The following is a 21,326-nucleotide window of genomic DNA, read 5'->3' on the forward strand; positions in this document are numbered from 1 at the left end:
GATATTTCTAGAGCTATAAGCAACTTACTTAAACTGAGTGCCTGAAATTAAACTTAATCTGAAGTCTAAGGAGAAAACAGGGGTTTAATCTTATTCTGTTCATATATTATCTTTCTCAAGAAGTGCAAAAGAGTTAAACTTTTAAAAACATAATTTGCAAAATACAATTTTGAGATTAAAGGTTTTCCCATTTTATATGAAAAAAAGAGCAATATAAGATCGAGAAAAAGAAAATCTAGGATCCAGTCCTCACTATCAATCCAGTACGCAGCCATCACACCAGTGGTTTCTAAACATTTTCTCTCCTGAACATTTAAGCCACTTCCCACAGTTTGATACCACAGAAGTTCTCTGTCCCTATTCCTTCCTTCCAGATATAAAAATATTTTTAGCACAAAGTTGAAATCATAACACCAACAAATACAGTTATCTAGTTGATTTGAGAAGTCATGCCAGCAGTTTTATGAGGATTTTAGCAGCTGGCTGGTGGGAGTGTAAATTGGTACAACCTTCCTGAAGGGCAATTTGGCAATATATATCAAACACTTGAAAAATTTTACTCTCTATTCCAAAATCTCACTTCTTAGAAATTATCCTGAGAAAATAATCTGAGAAGTATGCAACAATTTGTGTGTAAAATGTTCCCCTGTAACATTATTTATAATAGCAAAATATTGAATAGCAAAAACTAAGAAACAAATGCCCCAAAATAATTAATGAATTATGGTATATCCATTAGATAATACAATGCAGCTACCAAAATCCTTATGTAGGTATGGAAATATATTCACAATATATTCAATTAAAAAATAAAGTTACAAAGCTATATGATAATCCCATCCCAGGATGATTCAAATGAGAAAAAGTGGGAGCACATGTTCCAAAATGTTAGTAGTGATCATCTCTGGGTGGTGAGATGGTGGAAGATTTGGACTTTTTTCTTTCTGCTTGTTTTCCCAATTTTCTAAAGATGAACAGTGTATCATTTCTGTAAAAAGTGTCATAACAATTAGAAATGTGCCTAAACACTTTAACTCTTGGGGCAAATGTTTTATATCAAAATCCCACGGAGTCAGAGCAGGAATATCCAACCATCCACGCATCTAAAGATGTAATGTTTGACTATAGTATGCAAGGCACTCAGCAAGCTGGTGTAGCGGATACACGGAGGTATGAAGCAAGAACCTGAGCTTCAAGGTGCTTACTATGTAGTATGTGAAGAAATACTGCAAGGTAAAAAGTGCTCGGTGTCACAAAAGAGGTTTAAAACAAGTGCTGCAGAAAGGAGGAAGAGATACTCGACAGTTACCCTTTTCTCAGAGCCAGTCAGGAATTCCTCCTCGCCCGTTTCCAGGAACTCCAAAATAGGTCTCAGCTGTGTTACACACCGGATCAGGTCCTCTTTGTGTTCTAGTAACAGAACAGACAAGGTCTTTCCCTCCTCTGTGCTCCCTGGGGGAGAAAGTGCTAGAGACAAACAAGAGAAGCTCGTCAATTTGAAGAAAATGACAGCATGGTTTGTCAAGAGAGATCTAACAGAATAGTAAAGTGATTCTCAGCCAATTCTGAGCACCCGAATGCAGAATCTCCTTTTGGAGAGGAAAATGCTTTATTATTCTGTTTAAACTCTATGAAAGGAAAAATGTTTCATGTATATGTCGAAACACAAAGCTGTAAAGCCAGCCAGAGGTTAACCTCTGGTTGGCAAGGCCACTGCTTTGTATCTAACCCAAACGAGAGAAACTTCAGCCTTTAAGTGCTGTCAGCAAACCAGTTCACTGTGGGCACTCAAAACACTGATTTGGATGTGTGGCTTTCTGAAGGGCAGGAGAACACTGATGGTATTCTCCAACTCCAAGGTGTCAGATTAGTTAACTAGGGGGTAGAAATGAAGACTCAAATTCAGTTTGTATATATTAACATGCAGTCTCTGGAACTACAGGTAGAATTTATGTGAAAATCACTTTAACAATAACTAAGCCATTGAAGAAATGTATCACTGGAGCAAGCTTTACAGCATCTGCCCAGAATAAAATTCAGTCACTCAGGTGGATAAGGTTTCTCGTACCTTTTGGCTGCACTGCTTCTACAGCCTCTGGCTGTCTGTCTATCAGTGTTGTCTTTACCGCAGGATTAGAATCTTGGAACAGCCTCAACAGGGACACGACAGTCTGAACATCCAGGCTCTCACTTCTTACTTTATCCAGGATTCTCTGGAATGCTGACTGTCCTTCTTCACCCACAAGACATCCCATTATGGTCTGTAGAACACAAGTGCCCAGAAAGACAGATTAGCCAGCCACAAGAACTCCATGCTCCTTGGATTTGGCAAGTGGGCCCTCAACAGTTTGATCCCCACCTACTTGACCTTTCTATGGCATTTGACGGTACTATCACCTCTACAGCACAATTCTCCTCTGACTTCTTGACACTGAAGCATTTTGGGTAAGAACTCACCTTTCTGACCACTCTTTTTCTGCCTTCCTCACTGGCTCTTCTTCCAAATCCATAAGCAAAAGCAGTACCTAAGACTGGTTTCAACTCTTTATTTTTTCTCACTTTATATACTCTCCTTTTGAAAAGCTCTCACACATATAGCTTTAACTATCACCTTTATGAAGACAACCCTGAAAACCAGTGCACTAATCTTGAACTCTGTCTCAATCCAGAGCCACAGTGTCTGTTAGATGTGCCTTATCCTCCATGGGTCTCAGCACCATATGCCCAAAACCCAACTCCCTTCATGACTTTTCAAAACCTAGAGCATTAAAATATCAACAACTCCAGGGGTAAAATAAACAACATTAGCATTCCTTTCTTCGGTCTGACAGAGCATCTCTCACACAAATGGAAGGAATGCCAACTGGAAGGCAGAATTAATATCTCTATTTCAGCAATAATGAAAAATCTGGTAATTGAAACTTAATTTCATGAGTATAGTCTTATGTATAATCTTTATATTTCTACTTGGCAAAACTACAACTTACCTCTGATGTTTTTTAGTGTCGATACTATAAAAGAAAATATTTTCTCATGAGAGTCTTTAGAGAGCAAAAAGGTTTTCTAGACACACACATGCGCACACAGCCACATACACAACACAAAAGGATCTCTTGAACATGTACACTGGCAAAGTTCACCTAGACAGTTATTATATATTCTGACAGTAATTATATGTTTAAAATTGTTGTTTAGAGGAACTTTATCTCCTTCTCTCCTCCCAAATAAACAGGATTATAAATGAGTTAGACTTTGTATTTCTTGAGTTTGTTCTAGCTTGTTTCCTGATCAGAGAGCTAAGTTAAACTTAAAAAAAAGGTTCCTATGAATTTTGGTCATCTCCAAAAGTAAACATAGATAAAACACAATTTAATAATCCTTATTAAGTTTTTATTGGAATAAGTAACTTCCATGAACATAAGATAAACTCATTTTGTCTCTATTTTAAAAATAATAAACAAATGAGATAAAAATGTAAGTTGAATGCTTAATTCTCTTTGGTCGCATTTATTCATCCTTTCTTGCTTTTATTAGTTGGCCTAAAATCTCTTTAGAATGCCTCTTCCCTGACAGCAGTAGGGACCTGAGTAGGCAGCCTGGGGTTCCCAGTATGCCTCCAGGTTTTCATGCCCTTGAGCTGAACCTAATGACTTGCTTCTAAGGAAAAGAATATGGCAAATGTAATGGGACACCACTTGTGAGGCTAGGTTACTGTGACTTCCATCTTGCCCATGTGTGGACTCCCTCAGTGTCTTTCCTCTATGGGATGCAAGCTGCCATGTTGAGAGGTACCCTATAGAGAGGCCCATGTGGCAAGAAACTCACATCCCCGGTCAACAGTCAGTGAGTGAGCTTAGAAAGAGACACTCCCCAGCTGAGCATCGACATGTCTGCAGCCCAGGCTGACACCCTGAGTACAGCCCTGTGACAGACCCTGAGCCAGGGACTCAGGTAAGCTATGCCTGGATTTCTGACCCACAGAAACTGTGAGGTCATAAACGTTTGTTCTTTTAAGCTGCTAAATTTTAAGACTAATTTGTTCAACACAGGAGTAGGTATCTTATAAAGACCCACTATTGCTAATGCCCTTAGTTTTAAACCTGTTTCTTCCTCTTTATTCTCCATTTCTATCCTCCCTCCCTCCCTCCCTCCCTCCCTCTTGTGCACTTAACTGATACAACATACAGCTATCTCATTCTATCCTAGGCCAGTTTTCTTCCCCCCGAAGCTCTCTGAATACCCCAGATCCACCTCTCTCAGTATCCAATTTGTCTGGCATTATCATTTGAGCCAGTGGGGAAGAGAAGCTTTCATCAATGGTGGCATCTGATGCGCTTCTCATTATCCTCTCTGCTGTTTCCTCCTCTGCAGAACTGCTCAGCAGTGAAATTAAAACATTTGTTAACTTCATTGCTCAGCAGTGACACCAGGGTGACCATCTGGGAAGAGAAGCGGGGGTAGGCTGATGAAAGGGCCAGAAGGGAGCAGACAGCTGCCTGGAAAGCCCTGCTCTCTGCTCTTTCTTCCAGTACCTACTGGGGACCTGCACCAGAGCCAGTGCTGTAGCTTACTCTACCAGCCCCCTAAGCTGCCTGGGGTTCCACAGTGGAGTTAGCCCTTTTCTGAAATAGGCGATCTGACTAAACAGAAGGTTGTCACATATTGCAATAGGCTGGAATTCACTGATTGCTATCACATAACAGAACTCTAAGAAATGGACCAAAACAGTGTTTTATTCTTTAACCAGACATTTGGAACTCCTTTGATTCTTAGAGTTAAAGGTACTTCAATAAATTTGTATCAATTCATGGTCACAGAAGTACTCAAAGTACTTTTATCTATGAGTGAAATATAGGTCAATATGTTTAAAGATGGGACAGTTTTCTTTCCCTCTGTTATATGTGAAAAAACCATTTAATCTTTCCCTTACGCTCAGATCTTTTAATTGAATTTACTTATTTTCCCAACCATTTGCCTACTGCCTTCGGATTTGTCTTTGTTACACTATATTCTTGTTCGCTCATGCCTTCCTGAATGCTGAGGGCCAGGCAATGGCAATAATGAGACAGACCACAACAGCTCAATACCATCCCAGATACCGTGCACACTTGCCATCTACTTTATTACTTACATCAGATCCTGGAGGCATTACTACGACTACTTAAAGGAGAGTCAGAGAGGTGAAGTAACTTGCCCAAGTTTGCATGGCTAGTGAGCAGAATACCCTGATGAAACACTGAGCTCATTCCAATGATCTGGCACACCTTTCACCCAGTTCCATCTCCCAAACTTCGAGTGTAACCAAATCCATTTCACTGGATTTTATTGGACTTACTAGAATCAACATCACTTGAACACTGGGTAGCATCTAGACAATCTGTACCATTCCTCCTGGTCTCACTGATTAGTGAAGAGACTGGTATACAATAGGTGATTAACAAATGTTTGTTTAACTGAATGAAATTCCCTTCCCATAAGACCACTAACCCTTCTAGCTATAGCTGCATATCTTAGATTTAATAATTAGCAGAGAGGAGATCTGAAAAAAACAACTTAAGTTCATCTCTCATAGACCTGTAAAGTGAACCCTATCCACTCACTTCTCAAGAAGGTTACCCTATACTGTGTCAGTGAACACAGTCCACAAAACACAGACCTACAGGTCTTGACAAACCTCTGAAGTAGTAACACAGATGAAAACATCAGATTCACATAAGAGCCTTCACTGTTGTCTGCCTTTGAAACAAAGTTGAAGGAAAAAAGGATGCTACCAGGTCTTCAGCTTTGGGAGTCTTTCTAGAACTTTAGGTGAAAAGTGGATCAAACAGCAAGGAAATCAATAGTAGAAAAAGTTATCTCCTTATTCTAGTCAAACACTCACCTTGCTATCTACACAATTAATTAAAAGCAGGGACACAGCTAGGAATAAAGCAAGTAGACAATTAAAAGTTCTAACATAAAAGGTGTAAAAAAGTATAAGTTTGCCTTTAAATACAGGTTTTACTCAGCTCAGCCAGAAAGCGTCTTAGGTCAGTATCAGCTTTTTCTAATGGTAAGAGATACTACACTGAGATAGAGACAAGGGGAAGCCACTTTCCCATCCCGGCACCCAAGAGATTTCTCCTTAATCAGTTTTGGCTTTGGTTTCACGCAATTCAAGCTGCCCAGATTCTTCTCATATTGCTGCAATCACTGCTCAGGGAATGGCTTTGCCACCTTTCATCATTTATCTCAGGAAATAAAATAATCAGGACACTGGTTCATGATGTCCTCCCTTAACGCAATCCAGGTCAGGTACATACCTCATATCTGTTTTTAAGAAAAGGAACAGGCTGGTCCATCTCAATCAGAACATCACTCACAAGCCTTAACAGGCCTCAAAATTACACACCTAAGTGTAGATTATAGTTAACGTTGAGCCATCTTTTTAATTTATGATGATGAACCAAATAACAGCCAACAACAACAAAAAACATTCAAAGCTCTCTGGGAGCTAAAGATGTATAAACAGAACAGTGACAAACAAAACCCCCAAACAACCTTTACAACTGTAGCTAAAATGCAGAATGATATTCCAAGTGAACAGTTCTAATAAATACGTTCGACACTGAAGTCTTTTGGGGATTCCTGTAGTTGGGTGACTTCTGTATACACGTCTCAAAAAATTACATACGTGGCAGGATTTCTTTGCTGTCAAGACATTCTGTAAGGATAGGGATCCAGTCTTATTTATGTTTATTTTCCTAGCAACCAGCTCAATGCCTGGCACATACCAGTTGCTCAGTAAATATCTGCTGAATCAAGGAGAAAGCAAAGAATAACACTTGGGAAATGCGTATTCAGCAGCTACTCAAAACACTGAGAGCTGTCAGCACAGACACTGTGACATCTGCCATCATACATTAAGAATTTTGTTAAGCCATTAACTTCTCCAGCAATGCTTCTCAAAATGTAGTCTAGAGATACCAAAAAAGCAGTCCACGGGGAACTTGTTAAAGATGGAGTTTCCCAAGCTCTACCACAACGTAAGAATCAGACTTTGGAAATGCGGTCTGGAGGTGTACATTTTAACAAATCCACCGTTTTAACAAGTGCATCATTTTTATATATACTGAACTGCTGTTCTAGAGACTGATGGCTTTGTATGAGACACTACACCTGCAGTTCAGGAAGCTACTTCCAAGGGTAATGGTATCTATCTGAAAGCATGACTTAAGCAAACTAAGCTTAAAACATCAACAGCAAACCATCTCATGTCAGAGTAAGTGACCACGGCACTAGGATATTATAAGGCATTAAGTGAAAAAGGAGTTTCAAGACTGACTGAGTCTAAAAATGACTTTTTTTTAAATGACTTTTTAATTTTTAATATTTTTTTAAATTTTAATCACTTTATTTTATTATTTTTTTCTTTCTCTCTTTTCTCCCTTTTCTTCTGAGCCGTGTGGCTGACAGGGTCTTGGTGCTCCAGCCGGGTGTCAGGCCCGAGCCTCTTAGGTGGGAGAGCTGAGTTCAGGATATTGGACCACCAGAGACCTCCTGGCCCCACGTAATAGCAAACGGCAAAAGCTCCCCCAGAGATCTCCATCTCAATGCTAAGACGCAGCTCCACTCAATGACCAGCAAGCTACAGTGCTGGACACCCTATGCCAAACAACTAGCAAGACAGGAACACAACCCCGCCCATTAGCAGAGAGGCTGCCTAAAATCATAATACAGTCACAGACACCCCAAAACACATCACCAGACACAGTCCTGCCCACCAGAAAGATCCAGCTTCATCCACCAGAACACAGGCACTAGTCCCCTCCCCCAGGAAGCCTACACAACCACTGAACCAACCTTAGCCACTGGGGACAGACACCAAAAACAACGGGAACTACAAACCTGCAGCCTGCGACAAGGAGACCCCAAACACAGTAAGTCAATCAAAATGAGAAGACAGAGAAACACACAGCAGATGAAGAAGCAAGGTAAAAACCCACCAGACCAAACAAATGAAGAGGAAATAGGCAGTCTACCTGAAAAAGAATTCAGAGTAATGATAGTAAAGATGATCCAAAATCTTGGAAATACAATGGAGAAAATACAAGAAACGTTTAACAAGGACCTAGAAGAACTAAAGAGCATAAAACAATGATGAACAACACAATAAATGAAATTAAAAATTCTCTACAAGGAATCAATAGCAGAATAACTGAGGCAGAAGAACAGGTAAGTGACATGGAAGATAAAACAGTGGAAATAACTACCACAGAGCAGAATAAAGAAAAAAGATTGAAAAGAATTGAGGACAGTCTCAGAGACCTCTGGGGCAACATTAAATGCACCAACATTCAAATTATAGGGGTCCCAGAAGAAGAAGAGAAAAAGAAAGGGACTGAGAAAATATTTGAAGAGATTATAGTTGAAAACTTCCCTAATGTGGGAAAGGAAATAATCAATCAAGTCCAGGAAGCATAGAGAGTCCCATACAGGATAAATCCAAGGAGAAACATGCTGAGACACATATTCATCAAACTATCAAAAATTAAATACAAATAAAAAATATTAAAAGCAGCAAGGGAAAAGCAACAAATAACATACAAAGGAATACCCATAAGGTTAACAGCTGATCTTTCAGCAGAAACTCTGCAAGCCAGAAGGGAGTGGCAAGACATATTTAAAGTGATGAAAGGGAAAAACCTACAACCAAGATTACTCTACCCAGCAAAGATCTCATTCAGATTTGACGGAGAAATTAAAACCTTTACAGACAAGCAAAAATTAAGAGAATTCAGCACCACCAAATCAGCTTTACAACAAATGCTAAAGGAACTTCTCTAGACAGGAAACACAAGAGAAGGAAAAGACCTACAATAATAAACCCAAAACATTTAAGAAAATGGTAATAGGAACATACATATCAATAATTACCTTAAATGTAAATGGATTAAATGCTCCAACCAAAAGACACAGACTGGCTGAATGGATACAAAAACAAGACCCGTATATATGTTGTCTACAAGAGACCCACTTCAGGCCTAGGGACACATACAGACTGAAAGTGAGGGGATGGAAAAAGATATTCCATGCAAATGGAAATCAAAAGAAAGCTGGAGTAGCAATCCTCTTACCAGAAAAAATAGACTTTAAAACAAAGACCAGGGCTTCCCTGGTGGCGCAGTGGTTAAGAGTCTGCCTGCTGATGTAGGGGACATGGGTTCGTGCCCTGGTCCGGGAAGATCCTGCAAGCCACGAAGCGGCTGGGTCTGTGAGCCATGGCCGCTGAGCCTGCGCGTCCGGAGTCTGTGCTCCGCAACGGGAGAGGCCACAACAGTTAGAGGCCCGCGTACCGCAAAAAAACAAAAAACAAAAACAAAGACCATTACAAGAGACAAAGAAGGACACACATAATGATCAAGGGATCAATCCAAGAAGAAGATACAACAATTGTAAATATTTATGCACCCAACATAAGAGCACCTCAATACATAAGGCAAATGCTAACAGCCATAAAAGGGGAAATCGAAAGTAACACAACAATAGTAACACCCTACTTTCACCAATGGACAGATCATCCAAAATGAAAATAAATAAGGAAATAGAAGCTTTAAATGACATATTCAACAAGATGGACTTAATTGATATTTATAGGACATTCCAGCCAAAAACAACAGAATACACTTTCTTCTCAAGTGCTCATGGAACATTCTCCAGGATAGATCATATCTTGGGTCACAAATCAAGCCTTGGTAAAATTAAGAAAATTGAAATTGTAACAAGTATCTTTTCTGACCACAGTGCTATGAGACTAGATATCAATTACAGGGAAAAATCTGTAAAAAATACAAACACATGGAGGCTAAACAGTACACTACTAAATAACCAAGAGATCACTGAAAAAGTCAAAGAGGAAATCAAAAAATACCTAGAAACAAATGACAATGAAAACACGATGACCCAAAACCTATGGGATGCAGCAAAAGCAGTTCTAAGAGGGAAATTTATAGCAATAAAATCCTACCGCAAGAAACAAGAAACATCTCAAATAAACAACCTAAACTTACACCTAAAGCAATTAGAGAAAGAAGAACAAAAAACCCCCAAAGTTAGCAGAAGGAAAGAAATCATAAAGATCAGATCAGAAATAAATGAAAAAGAAATGAAGGAAATGATAGCAAAGACCAATAAAACTAAAAGCTGGTTTTTTGAGAAGATGAACAAAATTGATAAACCATTAGCCAGACTCATCAAGAAAAAAAGGGAGAAGTCTCAAATCAACAGAATTAGAAATGAAAATGGAGAAGTAACAACTGACAGTGCAGAAAAACAAAGGATCATGAGAGATTACTACAAGCAACTATATGCCAATAAAATGGACAACCTGGAAGAAATGGACAAATTCTTAGAAAAGCACAACCTTCAGAGACTGAACCAGGAAGAAACAGAAAATATAAACAGATGAATCACAAGCACTGAAATTGAAACTGTGATTAAAAATCTTCCAACAAACAAAAGCCCAGGACCAGATGGCTTCACAGGTGAATTCTATCAAACATTTAGGGAAGAGCTAACACCTATCCTTCTCAAACTCTTCCAAAATAAAGCAGAGTGAGGAACACTCCCAAACTCATTCTATGAGGCCACCATCACCTTCATACCAAAACCAGACAAAGATGTCACAAAAAAAGAAAACTACAGGCTAATATCACTGATGAACATAGATGCAAAAATCCTCAACAAAATACTAGCAAACAGAATCCAACAGCACATTAAAAGGATCATACACCATGATCAAGTGGGGTTTATCTCAGGAATGCAAGGATTCTTCAATATACGCAAATCAATCAATGTGATAAGCCATATTAACAGAGTGAAAGATAAAAATCATATGATCATCTCAACAGATGCAGAGAAAGCTTTTGACAAAATTCAACACCCATTTATGATAAAAAACCCTCCAGAAAGTAGGCATAGAGGGAACTTACATCAACATAATAAAGGCCACATATGACAAACCCACAGCCAGCATCATTCTCAATGATGAAAACCTGAAAACATTTCCACGAAGATCAGGAACAAGACAAGGTTGTCCACACTCACCACTATTATTCAACATAGTTTTGGAAGTTTTAGCCACAGCAATCAGAGAAGAAAAAGAAATAAAAGGAATCCAAATTGGAAAAGAAGAAGTAAAGCTGTCACTGTTTGCAGATGACATGATACTATACATAGAAAATCCTAAAGATGCTGCCAGAAAACTACTAGAGCTAATCAATGAATCTGGTAAAGTAGCAGGATACAAAATTAATGCACAGAAATCTCTTGCATGCCTATACACTAATGATGAAAAATCTGAAAGAGAAATTAAGGGAACACTCCCATTTACCAATGCAACAAAAAGAATAAAATACCTAGGAATAAACCTATCGAAGGAGACAAAAGACCTATATGCAGAAAACTATAAGACACTGATGAAAGAAATTAAAGATGATATAAACAGATGGAGAGATATACCATGTTCTTGGATTGGAAGAATCAACATTGTGAAAATGACTCTACTATCCAAAGCAATCTACAGATTCAATGCAATCTCTATCAAACTACCAATGGCATTTTTCACAGAACTAGAACAAAAAATTTCACAATTTGTATGGAAACACAAAACACCCCGAATCACCAAAGCAACCTTGAGAAAGAAAAATGGAGCTGGAGTAATCAGGCTCCCTGACTTCAGACTATACTACAAAGCTACAGTAATCAAGACAGTATGGTACTGGCACAAAAACAGAAATATAGATCAATGGAACAGACAGAAAGCCCAGAGATAAACCCACGCACATATGGTCACCTTATCTTTGATAAAGGAGGCAAGAATATACAATGGAGAAAAGATAGCCTTTCGATAAGTGGTGCTGGGAAAACTGGACAGCTACATGTAGAAGAATGAAATTAGAACACTCCCTAACACCATACACAAAAATAAACTCAAAATGGATAAAAGACCTAAATGTAAGACCAGACACTATAAGACTCTTAGAGGAAAACATAGGTAGAACACTCTATGACATAAATCACAGCAAAATCCTTTTTGAGCCACCTCCTAGAGTAATGGAAATAAAAACAAAAATAAATAAATGGGACCTAATGAAACTTAAAAGCTTTTGCACAGCAAAGGAAACCATAAACAAGACGAAAAGACAATCCTCAGAATGGGAGAAAATATTTGCAAACGAAGCAACTGACAAAGGATTAATCTCTGCAATATACAAGCAGCTCATACAGCTCAATATCAAAGAAACAAATAACCCAATCCAAAAATGGGCAGAAGACCTAAACAGACATTTCTCCAAAGGAGATATACAGATTGCCAACAAACACATGAAAGGATGCTCAACATCACTAATCATTAGAGAAATGTAAATCAAAACTACAATGAGGTATCACCTCACACCAGTCAGAATGGCCATCATCAAAAAAATCTACAAACAATAAATGCTGGAGAGGGTGTGGAGAAAAGGAAACCCTCTTGCACTGTTGGTGGGAACGTAAATTGATACAGCCACTATGGAGAACAGCATGAAGGTTCCTTCAAAAACTAAAATCAGAACTACCATATGACCCAGCAATCCCACTACTGGGCATATACCCTGAGAAAACCATAATTCAAAAAGAGACATGTACCACAATGTTCATTGCAACTCTATTTACAATAGTCAGGACATGGAAGCAACCTAAATGTCCATTGACAGATGAATGGATAAAGAAGATATGGCACATATATTCAATGGAATATTACTCAGCCATAAAAAGAAACAAAATTGAGTTATTTGTAGTGAGGTGGATGGACTTAGAGACTGTCATGCAGAGTGAAGTAAGTCCAAAAGAGAAAAGCAAATACCGTATGGTAACACATAAATATGGAATCTAAAAAAAAATGGTTCTGAAGAACTTACAGGCAAGACAGGAATAAAGATGCAGGCATAGAGAATGGACTTGAGGACACAGGGAGGGGGAAGGGTAGGCTGGATGAAGTAAGAGAGTGGCATGGACATATATACACTACCAAATGTAAAATAGATAGCTAGTGGGAAGCAGCCACATAGCACAGGGAGATCACCTCAGTGCTCTGTGACCACCTAGAGGGGTGGGATAGGGAGGGTGGGAGGGAGACGCAAGAGGGAGGGGATATGGGGATATATGTATACATATAGCTGATTCCCTTTGTTATAAAGCAGAAACTAACACACCATTGTAAAGCAATTATATGCCAACAAAGATGTTAAAAATAAATAAATAAAAAATTTTAAAAAAATACTGAGTTAATGTATCAGCAAACAAAAGCAGTCGTCACCTACTGAGCTCCTTCTATGTGCCTGCCGTTTTAGTGTGAGTTTTACATAAATCTTAATTAATTTCACAATGACCCTATGATGTAGGTGATAACACTACCAAATTTTACAAATTAGGAAATTAAGGCTTTCAGGTATTAAGCTGCTGAAGCTAACAATACTAGTAAATGGTAGAGCTGGATAAATAAATGGTATGTCCATACAATGGGACCCTGCTCAGCAATAAAAAGGAATGAACATGCAACAACTTGGGTGAACCTCAAAATAGTTATGCTGAATGCAAGAAGCCAGACCAAAAGGAATACAGATTATAAAATACTCTAGAAAATGCACATTCATCTAGAGAGAGAGAAAACAGACAAGTGTTACCTGGAAAATAGCAAGTGGAAAGGGGCAGGATGGACGGATTGCAAAGGGATGTGACAAGATTTTTAGGGGTGATGATTATGTTCACTATCTTGATTGTGATGATGATTTCAGGTTTCAAAACTTAGCAAACTATAACCTTTAAATATGTACAATTTGCTGTACATCAATCATACCTCAAGCTGTCTAAAATAAAGTGAGAGAGAAAGAGAGAAGTACAGGGCCTACATACAAAGCAGTACCTCCCCAACTCTATATTTAATTTAATCTTACGTTCTTAAAGTATTTTTCCTTTTTTCTTTCTGTAGCTGAACAATTTATTATAGAATAAAACAGAATCAGTTTTAAATACAGCTACCAAGTGATTTGTAGTGCTCTTACTCTGACCTCTAAAACCGAGGAAGAAATAACATAAGCCTATAATGATCACCAACAGTGAATCAGTGTTATTGCAAAGTACTATTAACGTTATTGCCATCAAATGATTAGGACAAGCAGTGGGGGGGAAATGTTGAATGAATCCCTGTACAGCAAACATTTCTTGAACACCTGTATGTGCCAGACACTTTTAGGTACACGTGTTGGGAAAAAAATGCATAAGGCACAGTTTAAGTTGTGACACTAATGGTGGACACAGAGGTGACACTAATAATTTGAGTATTGCTGATCTAAGGAATGATGTTGCTCCTCTGTAACCAAAGTTAAGTGGAGAGGAAGTCTTAAGAGAGAAAATGAAGAGGTGTGTCTATAAGCTATCGAGGTAGCAAACTAGTGACAAAATGATGGATTGAACAGCTAAGAGAACATCCAAGTGCAAAAATACAAAACCATAATGTCCTTCAGCATAATCAGTACAAAGAGTATCAAGGATTTACCACTTGAAACCTCCCCTAAGAGAGTCATCAGGGTCAGCCCAGTCTTGTAAACAGCTTATCTCTCAAAAAAACAATTTAGAGCCAACTGTCGATAAACCATGGTTAAAGTAAATACTTGATCTTGAATTTGTTTTTTAAAAAGTAACTTGCTATGAATCAGGGAACTATTTAAATAGTAGAAGGCATTTATTGCTTGGATTAATAGTAAATAACAGGGCTCCCCTGGTGGTGCAGTGGTTGAGAGTCTGCCTGCCAATGCAGGGGACATGGGTTCGAGCCCTGGTCTGGGAAGATCCCACGTGCTGCGGAGCAACTGAGCCCGCGAGCCACAATTACTGAGCCTGCGCGTCTAGAGCCTGTGCTCTGCAACAAGCGAGGCCACGATAGTAAGAGGCCTGCGCACTGCAATGAAGAGTGGCCCCCGCTTGCCACAACTAGAGGAAGCCCTCGCACAGAAACGAAGACCCAACACAGCCATAAATAAATAATAAAAAAATTAAAATTGCAACCTCCCTTTAAAAAAAAAAAAGTAACTAACAGACACTAAATTGTCTACAGCAACATGGGAGGCCTCCCCACACTAACCCCTCAGTCAGATGAGCAAGACTACAGGGGCAGTGCCCGCTCACTCTGCCAGCACCTCTCAGAATGGGAAGCATGGCCGGAAGAAAGGGGAAGCAAGGGAGTCCTAAAGTGGCAGTGCAGTCAACCCTACAGCACCAGGTGTGAGGAACTGGGTAGTGAGGGAGCCCACAGGTGGGGATGCACCTCACTGAGATAATGAAAAAACAGAAAACGTCAGCTAAGAAATAGAGCATGATAACCATTTGACAGTTTTCTGTCAGGTGATGCCTATGTACCTTTATACATACATGACATACACGCATCATTTTTATCCCTTTGGGAGGCAGTAACTCAATGTGTAAGAGGAGAGCTCTAAAGTCAGAATGCTTAGGTTTGAATTCTTGCTCAGAGCTTAGTTTTATGAGCTCTGCAACCTTGGCCGAGTTACATCACCTCTTTGAGACAGTTCTTCTCATCCATAAAACAGTGATAAAAAATAATAAAATAGTATCCACCTCAATGATTTTTGTGAGGATTAGATGAGATAACATATGTATTGATACCAAGTGTATCAAGGTAAGAATTCAATAAATGTTCACCATTATTGTTTTTATGTCTGAAAATGACCACTGTATTCCTAAACACGATGCAATTTACTGTGTAAGTCCATATTAAATCCTTTTCGTACCATGTTTTGAGTATTTATTGTTGTTTGGTTTTTTGTTTTTATTACTTCATCTCTGATTTGGGGTTATCCATAACTACCTTCTGCCCCATTTTATTCCTGATTAATCAGGAGGAAATGGTAAGCTCAGTTAAGTATCCTGGATCAAAACCGGTTGTAAGCTGGGATCCACCTAGTGATCAAAATATAACTTCGTTTTGAAAGTCTCTTGCCTAGCACTTTTGCATGACTGTCCTTTAGGGGATAAATGTCAAAAAAAAAAAATTTTAAGTTTGAAAAAAATTGAGATCCTGATAACTGATCTGCTATCCTGAGAACACTAAACCAGCAAACAAATAAAACTCATGGTACCTACCTCCTTCTGTGCACCTTTAATTTCTGAACATTCTTCTAGTCTTTTTAAAACATCCTGGGTAATCAAGAGTGCATCTGAGAAGATTTTTTCATTTTCTAGAAGAAAATTCAGCTGGTAATGCTTCCCCTCATACTCTGAATGTAAAACAAAACAAAATTTAAAAAATCAGTGATTGATTACTTGAAATAATTTTTAAAAGTTTAAGCTGTCTGAGAACCTTTAGGTCATGTACTGCATTTGTAAACAAAACAGTTAATGTATCAGTTATGAGTAATAGCAAACAGCATCTCTAATAGCTTCCTCCTTTGTGCCATCATTATCCTAGTTAAAATAACGGGTAAGAATCAAAGATGGTACATGGTTATTTCAATACTGCTTTTCTGCTCTGTGGTTCATCTTCAGGCTTGCAACACTCAAAACCACAGACACTTTTAAAAGAAGAATACCCTAGTACAAGTATTGCATTGGATTTTGGTTTCCAATCTAACAGTGATCTTTGATAAATTTATCAATGAAACAAACAAACAAACAAAAAAATCATAAAGATCACTGAATCTAGTAACTGACAACAGAAGGACAGATTACAAAACAACTATTAAATGAATATTACCTGATTCTGGGCTTGCTTCCTTTGCCTCACTAAAGGTTTGTACAACAGGAGAAGGGGAAAAATCTTCAGCTGTCAGAGGAGTCTCCACTGGGGTGTCTGCATTCCCCTGAATCCCCTGGGCAGCGGAAGGATCCACACTCATCTCTTGCACAACCGTCTGGATCACTTCCCCCACCTCGGCTTTCACAGGGCCCCCTGGAGGGGTGGAAACATCCGGGGAAGAATGAAGCTCTCCAGCACCCTCGGAGGAAAGGATTTCTACTTCAGGCTTCTCCAACTCCTTCCTGGATGACTCTGAGGATGGTGTGGAGACATCCCTCACCAGCTGACCCTGAACAGAGCAGTTTACAAGGCTAGCTAGAAGATTTTTACAACTAACAGCCACATCAAACATCTGTAGGCTGTCGGCTAAGGAGATGATTTTGGAGAAGTTGTGTTTGCCCACAGGTAGTTTGCCAGTGTACATCATTTCTAACAAGAGGGCAAACTCCTCAGGGCTCACGACAGATGCATCGATGGAGATGGTGTCTGTGTTGTCCAGCAGGGTTTTGAACAGGAGGCTGGCAGCAGCCAGGACAAGTTTGTGGGCCCTGAAGTAAATGGTACCAATGGAAATGGTGCAGTCACAGAACTGCTGCTCCTTGCACAGCGTGTAGAGCTGCTGCAGCAGCTGCCGGCTATAGTTGGGAAGCTCCATCGCATCAGCTCTGTCTGAGGACTTCCTTTACTCTCTTCTTCCAGAATCACTTTGTGAGGATCAGCACTAGATCCTGGAAAAACCCCAAAAATGCCATGTTAATACTTCATAAGCACACAGGGAAATGCCCTGAATGAAATATGAAAATGAACAGGCAATTCACTGGTTCATTCAGCAAATGCTGCTGAACAGGAAGGGGTACTGTGCCAGGTATACTGAATTAATCATGATAATAACTGGCATGGGTTTAACTGCATGAACAGGACTATGCTTAGTGTGTCATCTGGATGATCTCATTTGATCCTCACAAAAACTCACTGGAAAAGTACTGTATCCTCCCCATTTTATACATAAGACTGAAGCTCAAAGAGACTGAGAGAACCAGCTTAAGGAAAAACAGCCATTAAGTGGCATACCCACTTACATACCCATGTAAGTGACTATATTGCTAAATGCATTCTGCTCTCAAGTTCTCAGCCAAATGAAGGAGACATATATATATATATAAACAGATTTATAATACAATGTCCTCATATTACTTGACCTATCTGCAGCCCTGAATACAGGTCGTCATTCCCTCCCCTTTAAAATGCATTTTTCACTTGATCCTGCGCTCTCTGGTTCCTTTGCTGGGTTCTCTGCATCACTTTGGCCTCTAAAGTTTGCTGTGCTCCAGGACTGTCATCTCACTTCTTCTCTCTCATCTGATTCCATACCTTTGAAATAGCTAAATGTTGAGAGCTTTTAGATTTGTATTTCCAGCTCAGCCCTTTCCTCTGAACTGCAGACGCACACTTCCAACTACCTATTGAACATCTCTAATTGGAGGCCTGTTAGGTTTCTTAAACTTAAATCCAAACTCCCCTGCCATCTTCCCCACTTCACAGCAATTCTTCACAGAACAATTCTTCTAGTTGTTCAGACCAAAAACCTAGAAATCATCCTTAACTCCTGTTTTTTCTCATATCCCTTACCCAATCCTTTATAAATCCTGTTGGCTCTACCTTCAAAATATATCCAAAATCCAATCACTTATTACTACCTCCACTGGTTCTACTCTGGTCAGCCCAAGCCGCCATCACCTTTTATTTGGATATTGCAACAATGTCCTAACTGGTCCCCCATGCCTCCACCCCTTCCTAGCCCTACCCCTACCCTACTCTATCTTCAACCCAGTAGTCAGAGAGATCTTTTTAGCACATAGCCATATATGTCACTTTGCACAAAAGCCTCCATGGTTCCTGGTCTCAGAGTAAAAGCCAAAAGCCAAAATTCTTACTCTGGCTGTCATTAGCTCTAAAACCTCATCTTCTGCCTCGCTCCCCCTCACCCATTCTGCTGTAAGCACCACGCCTTCCTTGCTGATTGTGGAACACCCTAAGCATATTCACCTGTAGGTTTCTTCACATGTGTGCATGGCTCACTCTCTCACTCCCATCAGGACTCTGCTCAATGGCCACATGATCAACGAGGTCTTCCCTGACCATGTTCTTTATTTTATTTATTTTTTAATGATTTAGAACATTTAATCAAATCTGACCATGTTCTTTAAATAGCAACCTCCTCTCCAACCACAGAACATTCCATCCCTCTTACTCCATTTTTTATCATAGCCTACTGACACATATTTTTACTTACTTATCATGTACCCCCCTTCACTAGAATATAAACTCCATTAGGGAAGGAACTTTTTTTTTTCATCATCTGCTGCATCCCAGTGCTTAAAATTCTGCCTAACACAAACACTGTTGGTTAGTTGGTGGAATGAATAAATGAATGGCAGGAAATGTAATGATAGAGATTTGTACTTAGAAGCCCAGTTTGGGGAATAGGGATATCCAAGAGTTACAGTAAGGTTTTTGTGGAGGAGCTAACAGCTAACCTGCCTTAATAAGTGAGCAGGCACTGATGAGGTGAAAAGAGTGGGAGAAAAAGGCACTCCAAGCAGGGAAGCCTGCGTGAGGCACACAAATAAGAAAACATCACATGGCAGGAAGGAGGTTTAGGAGGGGATTATAAGGAGTTCAGTGATACTGAACATATAGAAAGGGACAGGGAGTGTCAGGAGATGAATCTGGAGAGGCAGGCAGAGGTTCTGGCCACAGAAAGATACATGGGCCATGCTTAGGAGCTTGGATTTATCCTAAAGACAATGAGGAGTCAATGAAGGGTTTGAAGGGCTTTAAGCAGGAAAGTCACATGGTCTTTGACATTTGTCAAAATAACATTGGTTGCCTTTGTTACCTTTCCACTCCACCACTATTCCTTATTTTCCCACATTTGAAACTGACAAATAAAAATAAAAATGAAAATATTTCCAAGTTCTGGTTTCCAGGTTTCTGGTCTGGCATGGAAGGAGCTTAAAAGTCACCATTCTAACTTGGCAGGTAAAAAGGCAAACAGACGGAAAAATCAACAACTCTTCTTAGCTCTGTCAGAGAAGTGAGGTCACAGGGCAAAACTACTGCTCCCAAAATTGGAGAGACTGGCAGACAATCACAACTTCTCAGAGCAGAAACCCACCAAGAGAAATCCATGGGAAGCAGTGCCAGAATAGGAAAACTAAACCTAAGTTAACGAACTGATGGAGGCTCTGGGTGGACAAGTCTGAGAGTTAAAAACTCCAGAGGGACAGAGTCATAATTTTGTGAGTTTTAACTCCAGGAGCTCTACTGGGTACTCAAGTGAATACTGGGGGAAAATTCCCTTCTGCTTCTGGCAGGAGGAAGGAGAAAGTAACCATTTTAAAATATGACAGAGGATTCTGTTCTTCTCAACAAGGCCTAGTATCAGAAGAAACTATTTTACCAGAGTCTAACCTAACTGGAGGAAAGGAAATACCCAACGTCAGCCCACTCTAGCCATCCTGTACCACTTAAGGAGGTGGGGAGGGGGAGACTGAAAAGTATCAGTGAAGTTCACAGTCCAGGGGCACAGACTTACCAAAAGACTGAGACCTAATGATAGGTCTATAAAACACACTTCCTCCCTTCACATCTTACCACCCCATCACTATAGTTATACTTACCACAGTTCCTTTTACCCAGTACTTTATGTCTCCCTTTCAAGAAAAAACTACCAGGCATACTAAAAGGCAAAAAACACACTTCAAAGAGACTGAACAAGCATCAGAACCACAGTCAGATATGTCAGGAATTATCAGACAAGGAATTAAAAAAAAAAGATTAATAAAGGATTTAAAGGAAAAAGTAGACAACATGCAAAAACAGATGGCAATGTAAGCAGAGAGATGGAAATTCTAAGAAAGAATGAAAAAGAAAAGCTAGAGGTTAAAAACACTGTAACAGAAATAAAGAATGCCTTTGATGCACTTACTAGTAGACTAGATATGGTTGAGTAAAGAATCTCTGACCTTGAGGATATAACAATAAGAAACTTCCAAAACTGAAAAGCAAAGGAAAAAGGTCTGAAAAAAACAGAACCAATATCCAAGAACTGTGAGACAACCACAAGAGGTAAAACATATGTGCAATGGGAATATCTGAAGGAGAAGAGAAAAAGAAACAGAAGCAATATTTGAAGCAATAAAGACTAAGAATTTCCCCAAATTAATGTTAGACACCAAACAACAGGTCTAAGAAGCTCAGAACCCCAAGCAGGATAAATGCTCTTAATAACTATACTTAAGCACATCATATTCAAACTATAGAAAAATCAAAGTTTAAAAAACAAATCTTGAAAAAAGCCAGAGGAAAAAGGACCTTTCCTTCAGAGAAGCAGATAGGAATTACATCTAATTTCTCCTCAAACAACCATGCAGGCAAGAGAAGAGTGGAGTGAAATATTTAAAATGTTGAGAGAAGAAAACAAACTACCAAC

At 39.3% G+C, this 21,326-nt stretch overlaps 1 protein-coding gene across 3 annotated transcripts in view; it reads right to left on the reverse strand.

Annotated features, from left to right (window-relative positions):
- ZBTB40 (zinc finger and BTB domain containing 40) overlaps window positions 1-21,326 on the reverse strand; it is a 77,412-nt gene that overhangs the window by 24,599 nt on the left and 31,487 nt on the right. For all 3 annotated transcript variants that reach the window (XM_030875526.2, XM_030875506.2, XM_060309854.1), the window contains 4 exons: window positions 16,790-17,559; window positions 16,180-16,313; window positions 2,069-2,261; window positions 1,310-1,467 (listed from right to left, as the gene is read on the reverse strand). In XM_030875526.2, the coding sequence (XP_030731386.1) occupies window positions 1,310-1,467; window positions 2,069-2,261; window positions 16,180-16,313; window positions 16,790-17,486 (1,182 nt within the window). In that variant the 5' untranslated portion in view covers window positions 17,487-17,559. The remainder of the gene's footprint in view (window positions 1-1,309; window positions 1,468-2,068; window positions 2,262-16,179; window positions 16,314-16,789; window positions 17,560-21,326) is intronic.

Source organism: Globicephala melas, chromosome 1 (genome assembly GCF_963455315.2).
Source record: "Globicephala melas chromosome 1, mGloMel1.2, whole genome shotgun sequence".
Taxonomy (NCBI): domain Eukaryota; kingdom Metazoa; phylum Chordata; class Mammalia; order Artiodactyla; family Delphinidae; genus Globicephala; species Globicephala melas.